The sequence below is a fragment of the Phoxinus phoxinus genome (genome assembly GCF_949152265.1).
Source record: "Phoxinus phoxinus genome assembly, chromosome: 2".
NCBI lineage: Eukaryota > Metazoa > Chordata > Actinopteri > Cypriniformes > Leuciscidae > Phoxinus > Phoxinus phoxinus.
In genome coordinates, this window is record NC_136877.1 from 39,589,026 (window position 1) to 39,603,960 (window position 14,935).

Below are 14,935 nucleotides of genomic sequence, written 5' to 3' on the forward strand. Positions count from 1 at the left end.
ACATGAGAGGGGGCGGTGGAAGAAGAACTCGATCAAGATGGCGGATGAGCAGCAGGAATCATCACAGGTAGAGATGGAGGGTAAGTGCAAAAATAACATTTCCTCGCACAGTTTCAAAGATTAGTGACATGCGAAAACAAAACATCTGCACGATTGAGCTTGCATTAGGGCAAAAAATATGTTTTGACTGCTGCACGAGCAGGAGGAGGAATGCAGAGTAGGAGCATCAGCTGCACAAAGAGTTAACTGGGCTCATTTAACAACAACAACAAAAAAAACAGCCTTCCTAACATTTTTTTCAGTGTCAAATTTTCGTTAGGAAAATATTTCATTTTACGCTTTTATTTTAAACAAAAAAATTAATATCAGCCCTATTTGCCAATCAGCTGTAGACTATATTATATTATTTTCCTTTTTATTCACTCAGTGTATTAAGAGATAAGTTGTATGTATTTGTATTGTTATTGTATGGCAACTGTTACGGACACTGAGTTAACGACTCATTACCATAGGCGTCGATTTCGGGGGGGACGGGGGGGACGCGTACCCACCAGATTTCGTCATGAGTCATTTTGTACCCACCACTTTTTAGGGTTGCTAGTAGGGCTGTAACGATACACCAAACCCACGATTCGGTTCGTATCACGATTTTTGACCCACGATTCAGTTCGTATCACGATTTTTGGGGGGATTTAAAAATAAAGTAAAAAGAAATTCGGTGCTGATGCAGTGGTGACCCGTTCATGTAACGCGTCTTTGCATTGACTTAACATTGAAATCACTCGCGCCTGACGCGGTATTCGCGTCCGGTGTGAACGCACCATAAGGGTGGCGCTGCCAATAAAGCACCTAAAAGCTGCCACAAAGAACTGGCAAAAGTAATCTGAATATGTCAAATATAGAAAGGAGACATTTTTATTAATAAACAAGTGTTTTCTGTGTCGCTGCAAAGATGAAGTTGACGATGAACGCGGCAGAGAGAAATGCACATTTCATAAGGATTACATAGTTTTCTTTCGTTTTGAATTGTTATGTTTAAAAAGTATGATTTAAAGCGTTCTGTAGATAATATATATATATTTCTCAGGTCTATGAGGCAAGGCTGTGCTGAGTTTCGGTTCATTTATGAGACAAGCTCCTGTTCATGCGCAGGCGCCTCCGTGTCGTCGTGATACTATGCTATCTATCTGCGTTACTTATTATTTATTAAATCTAGGCAATCGGTTGATGAAACATTGATTAAAATTAAGATACAATTAATACAAAACGAAATTCACTTTAAAGAAAGGCTTTGTGCTTTCTGATTGAGGTCTGTGAAAGTTTTAAAGCATCTTTTAGTGCCGATTTCAGAGCGGTCACGTCCATAACGTTGTTTTTTCCTCATAAATGCGAACTAAATAAAATGATTAACAAAATTAATATTTTATGTTCTGTGGAGCTCGTTTTATTTTTTTCTCACGTTTATATTAATTTCTGCTAAAATAATGAGTGTATGGAGGAATATAGCCTAATCCGCGCTCAAGCGCATGCATAAATCTTGCCGCAAAAGCAGGCAAATGATATATGTCTGAAAAATAATGAGGCATTTTTATTGTTTATTAATAAAATATATATTTCTAAATCAGTGTCGGCTCCAAACATATCTATATACATCTCCACTGTAAAGTGGATGCGCCTTTAGATAGAAATGCACCTTATAGGCCTATGGATTAGGCCTACAGCCTAATCAGCCGGTATTTGCTTTCGATTCAAATTTTTTCGTTTAAAAGTGGATATTTCGAGCTTTATATAGAAATATTCATCACGTTTTTGAGGCTATACACTGCATTTCAGTTCATTATTGAGACGCGCTAGTTCACGCCATGGAGATAATTAGGCTATAGCGCGCCCTGTTTGTTTTATTTTATTTTACAAAAGCACAACGTTTTCTTGTAATTGTGAGTTTACCCAAATAAAAGTAGGCTGCGACTGATGCGTTATTCCTTTTGGACCTCAAAAAAGATTGAGTATTTAAAGTTGTTTCCTCTGTTGATAGGGAAATGCAAGTGTTCGCGCCGACGCCTGCCATGCAGTGCGCGCACACTCCGCACACACACTTTGGATATGCACCTAATATCCATATAGGCTAATAGCGAACATTTATCTAGGTTAAAGTTAGAGCGAGCTGCCATGCCAGATGGATAAATCCTTTTCATGTTTAACAAATCAAATCATGCATTTTCTACCTACCGCGAGTAAGCGCTGCACCAGTTTGAAAAGGGTAAAAGCAGTAGCGAGGGGCCCCACTGAAGTTGCTGCGTCTTTATATTAATATTTCTGGTTGTTTAAATGATCAGCCCTCGGGGGGCCCCTTAAAATGCGGGGTCCCAGGCAATTGCCGCTTCTGCCAGACGGAATGCCATTCTAGGTTTTTGTGAAACGCCGCCACTGCATAGTAGCTTGCAGAGCTTGCATTAGTAAGCTTCAGGACATCGTCTTTCAAAACATGACCTAAGCGAAAGATAAAAAAAATGAATGCGTCATTGTACCCAGCACTTCCGAAAATGCACTTCTGAATGCGTCTCTGTCCCCAGCACATTTCAAACCAAACTGACGCCCATGCTCATTACACACGACTTTGTTTACATTTCGTCAGATCGTGTAATGACATGAGAATCAGCGAGGTGAAAGAACTGAACTGCAGCATTAGCAACTGTCAACTGGGTCAGGTCCAGTTCTTGCGTGGCAGATTTCTAAAACTTTTATGACTTGTCTTTTTTTTGCAGGAGTGAACTGCCTCGCACATGACGAAGCCATAATGGCACAACAGGACCGCATTCAGCAAGAGGTGAGGGATCAGAGTAATGACTAAATGTCTAATTTAAAAGAAGCCTTGTAATGGTAACTGTTGTCAAAATATCCTTTTTTCAATTATGAAGAGTTGTTCTCAGATGTATCCACTCTCATCTTTTTTTTCATTGTATACAAGTAAAGAGATGGGCTGTCACTCTCCCAAATTAAAATTAAAACCCCGTGGCTGAAAGTAGTCTATACAATATGTATGCTGTAGTCTTCTGAACATATACCATGGCTTTAAACAGTCCTACCGGTAATTTAAAGATTAAGCATGTAATTTCTGTCATTGATATCATCAAATGGAATGGCCTGAAGGCCTGTTTTACACCAAAAATCAGGGGCGTAATTTGTGGGGGGGTTGGGGGGGAGATAACCCCCCCAATATTTAAATCTATGCATTACAACCCCCCCACAACCCCCCCAAAATTTATTCCATGATCACATGAAAACCCCCCCAATGTTCAAACCAAATCTACACCCTTGCCAAAAATTATAACTATAACACACCAACTGATAATAATGTTCTGTTTATTCTAAGCATGCTGCAGTTATGTTGTCTGCTGCTTTAAATGCTCAAGCTCTTTAAAGTTATAGGATTTTAATTGCCTGTAAAATGGTTTTATCGTTCATCAGCTGGGAAAAAAATCCTATCGTTTCTCTGTGATATTGTTATAGTTGTGGTCTGGACTGTGTTATTCTCTTTAAAGTAAAAAAAAAAAACTTTATCATTATATTTATCGTTCTTGGTGTGAACTGCCCTTTAGACTTATAGCATAAAAGTCATATGAATTGCTTTTGTAGAGATTGACAGCATCTTTCCCTATTCACAATCATTGTGTGGAAAAGAGCAGAGGTGCTCTGTATGCCTCTGAAGAAAGAAAGTCACACATGTTTGGAACAATATGAGGGTGAGTAAATGAACTATCCCTCTTATTGTGTGTGTTTTGTTTTAATAGATAGCCACCACTAACCCTTTAGTGTCGGACATACAAGATCTCTCTGTGCTTAAGGGTGAATATGCTGCAGAGGACACCATTTACCAGCTCAAGATAAAGGTCACTACAGTTTCATGAGCTTACTTGGCAAGTGCCCGAAACCTTCTGTGTAAATGTTTCTCTTACATGCGTCTTGTTCATAGGACCTTCACAAAAAGTATGCGCACATTCGGAAGACACGGCCGGATGGAAATTGTTTCTACAGAGCTTTTGGATTTGCACATTTGGAGACACTACTGGAAGACAGCAAAGAGCTGCAAAGGTAGTTTGACTGTTTTTCTGGGTTGCTTAAAGGGTTAGTTCACCCAAAAATGAAAATAATGTCATTAATGACTCACCCTCATGTCGTTCCAAGCCCGTAAGACCTCCGTTTATCTTCGGTACACAGTTTAAGATATTTTAGATTTAGTCCGAGAGCTTTCTGTCCCTCCATTGAAAATGTATGAACGGTATACTGTCCATGTCCAGAAAGGTAATAAAGACATCATCAAAGTAGTCCATGTGACATCAGTGTGTTAGTTAGAAATTTTTGAAGCATCGAAAATAAATTTTTGTCCAAAAATAACAAAAACTACGACTTTATTCAGCATTGTATTCTCTTCCGGGTCTGGTGTCAATCTGCGTTCACGACTCTGCAGTGACGGTGCTGACGTAAGACGCTGCTGACGTGTTATCTGGTGCGCCCGAGCTTCGTTTACAGTCTGAGGGAGACGCACGATGTAAACAAAACAATCTTCGCAAACTTGTCTAAGGATTTCGACACAGAGGAAGACTTGCATTTTTTTGCCCATCCATATTTATTTGAACCCGAATACTACACGGACGAGATAACACGTCAGCAGTGTCACTACGGAACCGGTGAGACCCGGAAGAGAATACAATGCTGAATAAAGTCGTAGTTTTAGTTATTTTTTAGACAATTTATTTTCGATGCTTCAAAAATTTCTAACTAACCCACTGATGTCACATGGACTACTTTGATGATGTCTTTATTACCTTTCTGGACATGGACAGTATACCGTTCATACATTTTCAATGGAGGGACAGAAAGCTCTCGGACTAAATCTAAAATATCTTAAACTGTGTTCCGAAGATGAACGGAGGTCTTACGGGCTTGGAACGACATGAGGGTGAGTCATTAATGACATTATTTTCATTTTTGGGTGAACTAACCTTTTAAAGCAGATATCATTGCCTTTGTTTTGAAATTATACACCAATTCAGGAGATAGCAGCAACCTCAGTTACGTTATGTGCAATTTTGTATATTGTGTATAGGGGTTGGCGATCTTCGCAAAATAACATATCGCGATCCACGATTTGAAATGCGATCTTCTCAATTTTGATATACTGTTGAGAATATCCAGACTGGAACAAGCCTATGGACTTATCTATTTGGATAATTTAAAACACAGTATTGCATTCAACAATCAGTTGTCAAAATAGTCATTAAACCCTGATTTTCTTTCCCAACTGTTTATTTACTTAAGAAATAACTACTGTCTTTATTTAAATTCTCGCCTGTCTTTATTTAAATTCTCGCCAAGACATACATTTTTATATATTTTGGTGTATATTTGACCGTTTAGGCACGTGCCTGAATCCCTGTGTAAACGTTGCTCGTCCATGTTTTGCTCCGTCTCGCAGCACGCACTCAAAGCATGAATTGGACGTTAAAGCTGCCGTCGGCAAGTCTGGCAGATTGAGTGGATTTAGACAAAATGTTTAATGTTTACAACTCTCATGCCCCTCCCCCACTACCAACGAGCACCCGCCCATCGTCAGTGTGTGTGTACCTGATTTTCTGTGAACGCGTCCGTCTCTTCAGCATACTTTGGCCAGTTAGCACAACCATTTAGGCAGTCATTGCTGTATTTTAACCAGTGATGGGCAGTAACGCGTTAGAAGTAACGCGTTACTGTAATCCCATTACTTTTTTCAAGTAACGAGTAAAGTAAGGGATTACAATTGCAAAAACAGTAATTAGATTACTGTTACTTTCCCGTAAGGAGGCAGCGTTACTGCGTTACTGTGATGTTGTTTCGTTAGACTGTCTCGTGAGTCGTGGCTAATTTGAGCCGGAACACGCCCGACGTTGGATACGGAACCTTTTTATTGGATCCGGCACCTCCTATGTCACTATGGACAATTAATCGCCTAAATAAAAATAAAAAATACTATTTGTGTAGCCTAGTGTTCAATGTTGTTATCGATAGAGCTGCGCGAATGGGGTATTATTTATTTAATCCGCAACCGCATCACAAAACTCATCATCCGTAAATGCTGCTGCGAGCCGCGAGAAAGCCCTTGTCTGTTCTAGAAAGGATGCAGCAAAGATATTTAATGCTAATGTATCATGAGACATCGGCCTACGCTGAGTTTCATTCATTTATGAGGTGCGCGCTCTAGTTAACAATAAAAGTGAAAGTGAACGCGGCGCGCGGCTCCTCCATGTCACGGTTATTGTCTGCTATATTTGCCTTGTATTTGTTAAATAGATGCAAATGGTTTATGAAACATTTATTAAAATAAGATACAAAAATAACTGAATTTATACAAAACGAAATTCACTTTAAAGAAAGGCTTTTAACAATGCAATGGAAGTGAACGCGGCGCGCTACCGCCTCAATGCACGGTTATTATATTGTCTGCTATATTTGCTTTTTATTTATTAAATACATGCAATTGGTTGATGCAATATTTATTAAAATTAAGATACAATTTATACAAAACGAAATTCACTTTAAAGAAAGGCTTTCTACAAAGGAAAACTCCATGAAATGGTAAAAACATGTCTGACGATTTACAAAAACAAAACGAATCTGCTCTTTAATGTCAAAAGACGTAACTGTTAATAATTTGGAATACAGTCATGAGAGACTTTCATTTTAATTAGTTTATTGCTGTATTTTATTTGAATCTAATCGAATAGAGGATTTTACAATAAAAATATTAGCATTTTATATGCTGGAATATGCAGAAATATAAGTTAACAGAAGAAGGACTGTGTATTTCGTTAAAATATGGTGGACTGCAGAAATTGGTTAAATGTTCAACATTTTTCTTCAAGTCTGAGACTGTTGCATTTAATTAAATTTTTGGTTGATGCAATGTGCATAAAGTTAAAATATTGAAACTAATTAAACAAGTTTTAAAAAAGAGAATGTTTAATTTGATTAAATTTTAGATGATGGCATATGCAGAAAGAATATAATTAGGCTGAAAGGTCTGCTTTTATAGCGTATTCAGGTCGTGCATCATGTTTTTGAAGTAAAGTAACTAGTAAAGTAACTAGTAAAGTAACTAATTACTTTTGAAAATAAGTAATCAGTAAAGTAACTGGATTACTTTATTGGAGAAGTAATCAGTAATCAGTAACTAATTACTATTTCCAAGTAACTTGACCAACACTGATTTTAACATTACGAGGACATAAAATACCACGATGATCTCTACTATTCTTTTGAAAAGGTGATTGTGGACGTCTTCAAGATTAATCACAATATAAAATCGTCAGATCGCCCACGCCTAATTGTGTACATTGTTTTGCTTTCTGTCATGGTTTTAGCAGTGGATAACCAGTTTATTGAATGTCTATTTATCAATCTGATCTCATTTTTGCTACTCTAGGTTCAAAGCTGTGGCAGCTAAGAGCAAACTGGACCTTGTAAATCAGGGCTTCACTGAGTTCACTATTGAGGACTTTCACAACACTGTGAGTTGGAAAATGTATCTTTAAAAACTATGCTGCTTTCTTATATTCAAAACTCAAGGCTTAAATCCTGTAATTTCATTTGAATCATGCTGACTGTAGTAAGTTGATGCTCACTGTGGTTTCTCTCCTTTGTCAGTTCATGGACTTGATTGAGCAGTGTGAAAAGCAGCAATCACTTGGAGAGCTGCTTAACTCCTTCAATGACCAGAGCGTGTCTGACTACATAGTGGTGTACCTGAGGCTTCTCACCTCTGGATACCTGCAGCGGGAGCACGTGTTTTTTCAGCACTTCATAGAGGGTGGCCGCTCTGTCAAAGAGTTTTGCCAGCAGGTGAAAAGATTATTACTTGTGAGCTAGTTTGTTTTTGACATCTTAATTATAATGTGCTTTTCGATGGAATTTCTATACCCATGAGCCAAAACATTATGGCCTATGCCTAATATGCTGTCGGTCCTCTACATGCTGCCAAAACAGCACCGACTACATGAGGCATGGACTCTACAAGACACCTGAAATTGTCCTGTGGTATCCGACACCAAAGTGTTTTCAGCAGATCCTTCAAGTCCTGTAGGTTGCGAGGTGTGGATCGAACTTGTTGATCCAGCACATCCCACGCATGCTCAATTGGATTGAGATCTGGGGAATTTGGAGGCATGGGGCCTGCTCTCGTACATGGATTATTCAGTTATCTTGATTTTACTGTTGACGATTTGACATGATCCAGCATTGTTAGGTTCTTCAAAGCTCATCCCGGAGTTGCTGTCATAGCAACAAGTCCGTAAACTCAAACCTGCTCGTGAAGCAGGCTTATTTCATGTAAACGGGATTAGATTGCATCTTTTTAAGTGCTGTCAAACTTTAATTAATGAGGTCACAACAAATCTTCTTCACAGGTAAAATTAAACGAATTGCTAATTACAACATTACAATAAAAATTTAAAGCCTGTACAAATACTAGAAATCGTGAAATAATGGAAATAATTGGGAATCATTTAGTAAACAAACAGTACACATTTTACTTCTCTGTTATAACTTTTAAGTCGCTTTAGTCGCTTGGGTGTTTCCTTATGAAGGCCCAGACATTTTTTTTGTCTGGTGTGTGATGTTCTTTTTTTTAATATGATGTCATTACGTTGCTGTCTTGCCGCCAGCCAATTGCTGCATTGCTGATCATGGTTTCGAGTAACGATATATCTGCCCTTTCCAATGAACACAAGATAACGCGCTGTAATCTCAGACAACTTAATCCAGATATTTTAATCAAATCCATTCCACATATTTGTTTGAAGAACCAAATTAGCTAAAATCAGTTATCACGATTAGAAGATCTGGCATCTGGCAAATCATCTCTGATTTATTAAGCGAGGTATGAAGAATAGACCCAGGGCAACACCTTGAACTCATGTTCCTCAAACCATTCCTGAACAATGTGTTGCAGTGCCACTTCCACCAGGCAAGAAGGGGTGTACCTGGTTTGTTTAAAACAATGGTTATGTAGGTGGCACATGTTATATTTACCCAGATTTACATACTGACCCAGGGTTTCCCAGCAGAAACATTGCTCAGAGCATCACACTCCCTCCACCGGGTGTCGTCGTCCCACAGTGCATTCCCCAGGTAAACGGCACGGCACACATGCGCATGGCCATCCATGTAATGTAAAAGAAAACGGGATTCATCAGACCAGGCGGCCTTCTTCCATTGCTCCAAGTTCCAGTTCCAATGCTTGTGCTCATTGTAGGTGCTCTCGATGGAAGACAGGGCTCATCATAGGCACTCTTGATTGGTTGGTGTCTACGTAGCCCCACATGCAGCAAAGTGCGAGGCACTGTGTTGTCACATTCCTTCCATAACCATCATTAAAATTTTGTGTGATAGCCTTTATTGCTTTCATGTATCGATCAGCATCCTGTCACCGTATTTTTGGTTTGTCCCTCCTCGGTTCATTGTTGGTAAATTCTCACCGCTGGTGACCGGAAACAACCCACAAGCCTTGCGGTTTCAGAAATATTCCGATCCAGTCGATGGACTTGCCATAACAATTTGGCCCATGTCAGTCACTAATATCTTTATTTTTGCCTATTTCTCTTGCATCCAACGTGTTGAGTATGAGAACTGATTGTTTGGTTACCATCTAACCCACCCAGACCGTAAAATGTGGCATTGTTACATGATTAACAATATTAGCTTCAGCTGTGACTGATCATAGTGTTTTAGCTTATCAGTGTGTGTATATTTGAATTAGTTAAGGATATAATGATTTGAAATATTTCATAAGAGATAGATGTTGGCAAGTAACAGACCTTTAGATTTTATTTCCAAATGTGAATGAAACGCTAACATGTGGTGAATTTGATTAAATTAAGTGTTCTGTTTACATGAGAGTGTAGGTGTCGGTGCCTAAAAACAGCTCATTACATTAATCAGGAGTCAAACTATCTACTTGGCCTAATAAATGTTTTTTTTTGTTTGTTTTTTTAGGAGGTGGAACCCATGTCGAAAGAAAGCGACCACATCCATATCATAGCCTTAGCACAGGCACTGAACGTGCCCATATTAGTGGAATACATGGACAGAGGAGAGGGTGGAACGGTGAACAATCATGTCTTCCCTGAAGGAAGTGTGCCACGGATCTTTTTGCTCTACCGCCCAGGCCATTATGACATCCTGTATAAGTGATGCTCTATATATTCTGTGGTTCCATTGTCGAGAAACCATCCCAGTTTTACAGCCAAGTTAAGTCATACATATGTATGCAAGACTTTGTGATGATTAATCACAATTTTCACTCCAGGTCTCTCATTACAAAATGTATTATTTTTTTCAGTATAGACAAAAACTGACACGGCATCAAATGGCAGCATTAGGGTTGTACAGTAGTTTTTTTGTGGTTGTAAATGTTGTTAACTTGCTTTTAGTGTTTTTCCTTTGTTACACTGCCTTTCATGAGTTTTATTAAAGGGACTTGCACCCCACATGACTAAAATGAATTTGTGGTTGTAGAAATCAATTGTGAATGTAATGACACTGAATCAGAAGTGGATCTAAGCCAGTAACAGAAAATGACCACCATTGATTCAATTCGTTTTTATTTCATAGGCAGCACAGTGATTTAAGTGCTCATTTTACATTCTATGCCTGATGTTTATCTAAGATAGGTTTGGGTTACATCAAATACACTTGGAATCATGTACAACTCCAACAACTGCACTACAAAAACAATCTCAAGCTTGAGGCATTTTTTTCATTTTCCTCATTGCTTTTTTCTGTGGGAGTTAGTAGAGTTGGACAAAATCCATCCAGCCGGACCAAGGACAGCAATGAAGATAAAGGCCATCACAAATACACTCTCCTAAACGTGTGGGGGGAAGATACATGCCTGAGTACACAATATTTGCAAAAAGATGCAAGCATGAAAAACTATAGACCCATATGATGGATGCATTCAAGTGATGTCCAACATGTAAACGTTCAGAGACAATTGGAAGCATTAAGGTTTTTTAAGGGGGGGGTCGTTCACGAGTTTACACCAAAGATCCGACCAGGCAATACTAGATTAAACATGTAATTACTTGAAAAATAATTGCCTGCAACATTCTAAAATCTGCCAGTTTAATGCGACATGTAAGCTATGTATCGTTTCTTTTGCAACGACTATTATTTTCCAGTCATAGACCAGAGCTCAAGCACTGACTAGAATCAGCATTCACGTGCTCAAATGTGTTTCGCGCTGACTAGAATTACGCAGCGGAGGAAGGGAAAGTTTCAAACTATTTAAAAAGGATTGACTTAAACATTTGAAAATATATAAGTGACCTGGATAATGGATAGGGGGCGCTTGCCCAAAAAAGGTTGAGAACCACTGCTAGAGCAAGCTTGACTAGGTTATTTATAAGTAAACATTTTAAAAATAATTCCGAGCAATTTCTAAGATACATTCGATTAATAATATTGGTAAAAAATTAAATCATATCAAGATAATTTGTAATTCTCGAAAGAATTCCAGCAGGTGCAGTTCACTCAACCAGTTTCGTCGTGAAAGTCTGATTGGTTGATAACTTCACAGCGTTTGGGAACTTTACGCTAGTGCAAGAACACGGAGACTCACTATGCTCTCTCAACACAACACGTCATGCAGTTATAGCTAGATGCACTGCACATGTTGAGATTCTAAATTGGTTTAATCATGGCGGCAACAATTTGAACAGGCATCACTTTAACACGCTTAAAATGTTTTCGAACAAAAACGCAATGAGCGGAACAGCATGGCGCTATATGTTAAGAAACAGTCAAACAAATGTAAACAAAAAAAGAATAATGATGACGGAAGATAATTGAGTACGTTTGATAAAACTAAGAACTATTCGAAATAAATAAAATTCAAATTACTCCGACTTCCCTTTATTATTGCATTCCCGTTGAACTTACCACTGCGCCGACCTTGCCTTTTGCAGCTTTCGAGGTAATGTAGAAACGCTGGGTAAAGGCATGATGTCTGTGTGTAGATCTCGTGCTTCTGAGTGCTCGTACAATTCCAAACATCATGTTGTCCACTGTAAACCAGCAATGATTAGTTGAACTTGAGAATAGAAAAACAATACTCGCACCTCATTTATACATTTACGTTCCCGCCAAAGTAGTTTTAATAGCCTGGTGTTCTCACTTCCATCCAATCAACACCCCTCGTTAATTATTAGTTACGTAACGACAATCAACCTATTAAATCACATCTCAAACATTAGAATGATTGATTATTAATGTTCAAATATTATCATCACGCAGTCACTGTTTGTAACCTAAAAATGGTAATGTATTTTAAAAATATAAACTCCACAGTCTCTAAAATCTTTATGCATTATTAAAATGAATTATCAAAATATTGCCCTGGTTTTACAGACAATTGCTTCCTAAATCATTAGGCCTTAGTTCAATTAGGGCGTTTAAGTAGCTTTTATAAATGTGCCTTAGAGAAAAAAAAAAACTACTACTGGAATGCATCTTGAGACAAAACAATGGTAGCCTACTGACATATAATATCAGGTAACTACCTAAACACAACACAACCTTTTCATAATGAACTTGGTAAAACTTATTTAAAAAAAAGAAAAGGCATAGCCCTGATAAGATATTTTTAATTGTACATGTTTAACAATGAATCTTTTCAATCACAAAATGGAAAGAATTATCAATAGACCAAATATTTCCTTTCATCTCCAGCGTTTAACTGTTTACAATACAACAAATGAACAAGAGTTTATAGTAAATAAACTATAACGTTTATACAAAGTGAAGGAAAAATTAAAACAGCAAACATAAGCACAAAGGCACATTTTCCTTCTTGATCTGCATTTTTTAAACCAAATACATACATTCATTCTTTATTCCTATACAGCAACTTCTAAATCTCTCCTTATAATCTTCATCTCATGCTCCTTTGTTTTGCAAAAAAAAAAAAAAAAAAACATCAAAAAGACTTTCAAGGCAGTAAATTGTCAATGAAGCAGCATTCTCCTATTGGAGAAATGACCAATTTCTCAAAGTTAAGGAAATCTTGTAGCAATCACCTCAAAAGTTGCCATGTCAGCGTGTGAGATGATACATAAGGTTAAACACAGTGCATCTCATTTAACTAAAAACTCTTATTCAAAGGAAACATGTCTATATATAAGGGCTTTGGTAAGGCAAGGCTGGTCTTCTTAAAACATGTATGCATGTCATTCATCAAAACAGGCACAGCACATTTATATTCTAATGTTCACAAAGACATAACCTTTATCTTTGGCAATAATTATCTGAGAAAAGTGTAGCAAGTACTATAAGGCATTCTGAATATGAAATTTAAGTATAAAAAAGGTCACTTCTTGAAAACACTGCAATAATAGGCCACGATGTTTAATTTAAGAAAAGTTCCAGTTATGACAGAATGAAACTTCTGTGACTTAAAGACGCACTTTAGCATCAACCATGTACACGTTTTCAAAGTACATACATATACTTGAAAACAAAACATTTTAAACAAAACAATGTTTATCATGCCCAAGAGTAGAAATCAGATACATGCAGATTAAGGCTGTAAATTATTGTTAAAGGACTGTGACCTTGAATCAAGGATTCTCTAATTTACTGACAGAGATATATATATAGTGTGTATGATTATTATATACACACATAAATAAATAAATAGCAGTGCATGGACACTCCCCCAGCTGTATTCAATGAGAAGTATACGCACACATGCGTTCTTTGGCGGTGTCTGAGGTTAACTGAGTAAGCGCAAACTTTACTGAACGGTTATTAGTGCAGCTGAAGTCCTAACAGACAACTTCAAGTAGTGATGTAGTGTTTTCAAATTGAACTGAACCTCATTCTATGGTAATTGTGCCCTTCTGTACTCAATTGTTGTGAAAAAGCTATATCCATTTTTTGAAACATACTGCAGAACAAGGTCTTTTCGGTCCCATTCAAATCCTGTTATACATACACACAGTAATCTTTTTATTTAAAGCACTTCTCAGTAATGCCCGTAACCCAGACCGACGCCCAGCCCCAGGCCGAGGCTTTCTCGAAGTCCCCTGAGCTGCTCCTCGCCGAGCCTGATCTTGTCATCCAGTTGCCTCTGCTCAACCAGTAGGGCCGCTTTCATCTTCACAAAGTGACAGTAGTCACGCATCTGTTCTGGGGTCAGGCAACACCCCAGCACCCTGCCAACAGCCTGCTCACGCCGGTCCACATGTTCCTTGAGCTCCTGAGCCTCTCCCATCTGCCCCAGCAGCTGCTTCTTCTTTTCCAGAAGTTGTAGCTATAACATCACAGAAAGAACGAGAGAGGCAGCGAGAATAAGACATGGCCATTGAATAAAAATGTTAAGCAAATCAAACAAACTCGGGCTAGGTTTGGCCATGAATGGGCAGGCTTTGAATAGCAATTGGGCTGGTTTTGTTACTCAGATACAACCAATCAATGCTATATTGTATATTTTGTATTATAACATACAGTGGTGGGCCTTCAGGGCCAGCAAGGCCTTCTCTGCTGGCCTAAACACTATGAGAATCACTGACTTGCACTTTAATATATTTTTTTTATGAATGAGTATTAAATTATTCCCAATAGTCTGTTCTCATAATTTCATAGCTTTTCTCTTGGTTGCGCTGCTTCCAGTGGTGTATATTTATTTTAGTGCTTTTATCCAATCATATTTCAGTCATCATGTGTTGCCAGGGTGAAATATATCTGCCTCGAGGCCTTCAGAATCGATAGTGTGGGCCGTAGCTTAAATGAATGGCAATGAAACTGTTGCTTTAACCAATCAGATAATCGGTCAGATTTAATCAGCCAATCAGATATCGAGTTGATTGCACCGGGGCCATCTAGCAAGCATACAATAACGTAA

The 14,935-nt window shown here is 38.2% G+C and overlaps 2 protein-coding genes across 5 annotated transcripts in view; one reads left to right on the plus strand and one right to left on the minus strand.

The window, feature by feature from the left end:
- The first annotated feature begins 5 nt into the window (after positions 1 to 5).
- On the plus strand, positions 6 to 10,520 carry otub1b (OTU deubiquitinase, ubiquitin aldehyde binding 1b). Its single transcript, XM_079636572.1, has 7 exons — positions 6 to 80; positions 2,766 to 2,827; positions 3,792 to 3,890; positions 3,974 to 4,092; positions 7,460 to 7,544; positions 7,681 to 7,875; positions 10,027 to 10,520. The coding sequence occupies exons 1-7, from the start codon at positions 38 to 40 to the stop codon at positions 10,222 to 10,224; spliced, it is 801 nt and encodes a 266-aa protein (XP_079492698.1). The 5' UTR covers positions 6 to 37; the 3' UTR covers positions 10,225 to 10,520.
- A 2,141-nt stretch (positions 10,521 to 12,661) lies between these two features.
- The window catches only part of shroom4 (shroom family member 4), a 52,801-nt gene continuing 50,527 nt past the window's right edge, over positions 12,662 to 14,935 (minus strand). For all 4 annotated transcript variants that reach the window (XM_079583721.1, XM_079583720.1, XM_079583722.1 and 1 more), the window contains one exon: positions 12,662 to 14,344. In XM_079583721.1, the coding sequence (XP_079439847.1) occupies positions 14,057 to 14,344 (288 nt within the window). In that variant the 3' untranslated portion in view covers positions 12,662 to 14,056. The remainder of the gene's footprint in view (positions 14,345 to 14,935) is intronic.

Bases quoted from the DNA above. Each gene is read 5' to 3' on its own strand.
- otub1b (XM_079636572.1), top strand. From the start codon at position 38: ATGGCGGATGAGCAGCAGGAATCATCACAGGTAGAGATGGAGG. The intron at 4,093-7,459 runs GTAGTTTGACTG...TTGCTACTCTAG, and splicing joins GACAGCAAAGAGCTGCAAAG to GTTCAAAGCTGTGGCAGCTA. The intron at 7,545-7,680 runs GTGAGTTGGAAA...CTCCTTTGTCAG, and splicing joins TTGAGGACTTTCACAACACT to TTCATGGACTTGATTGAGCA.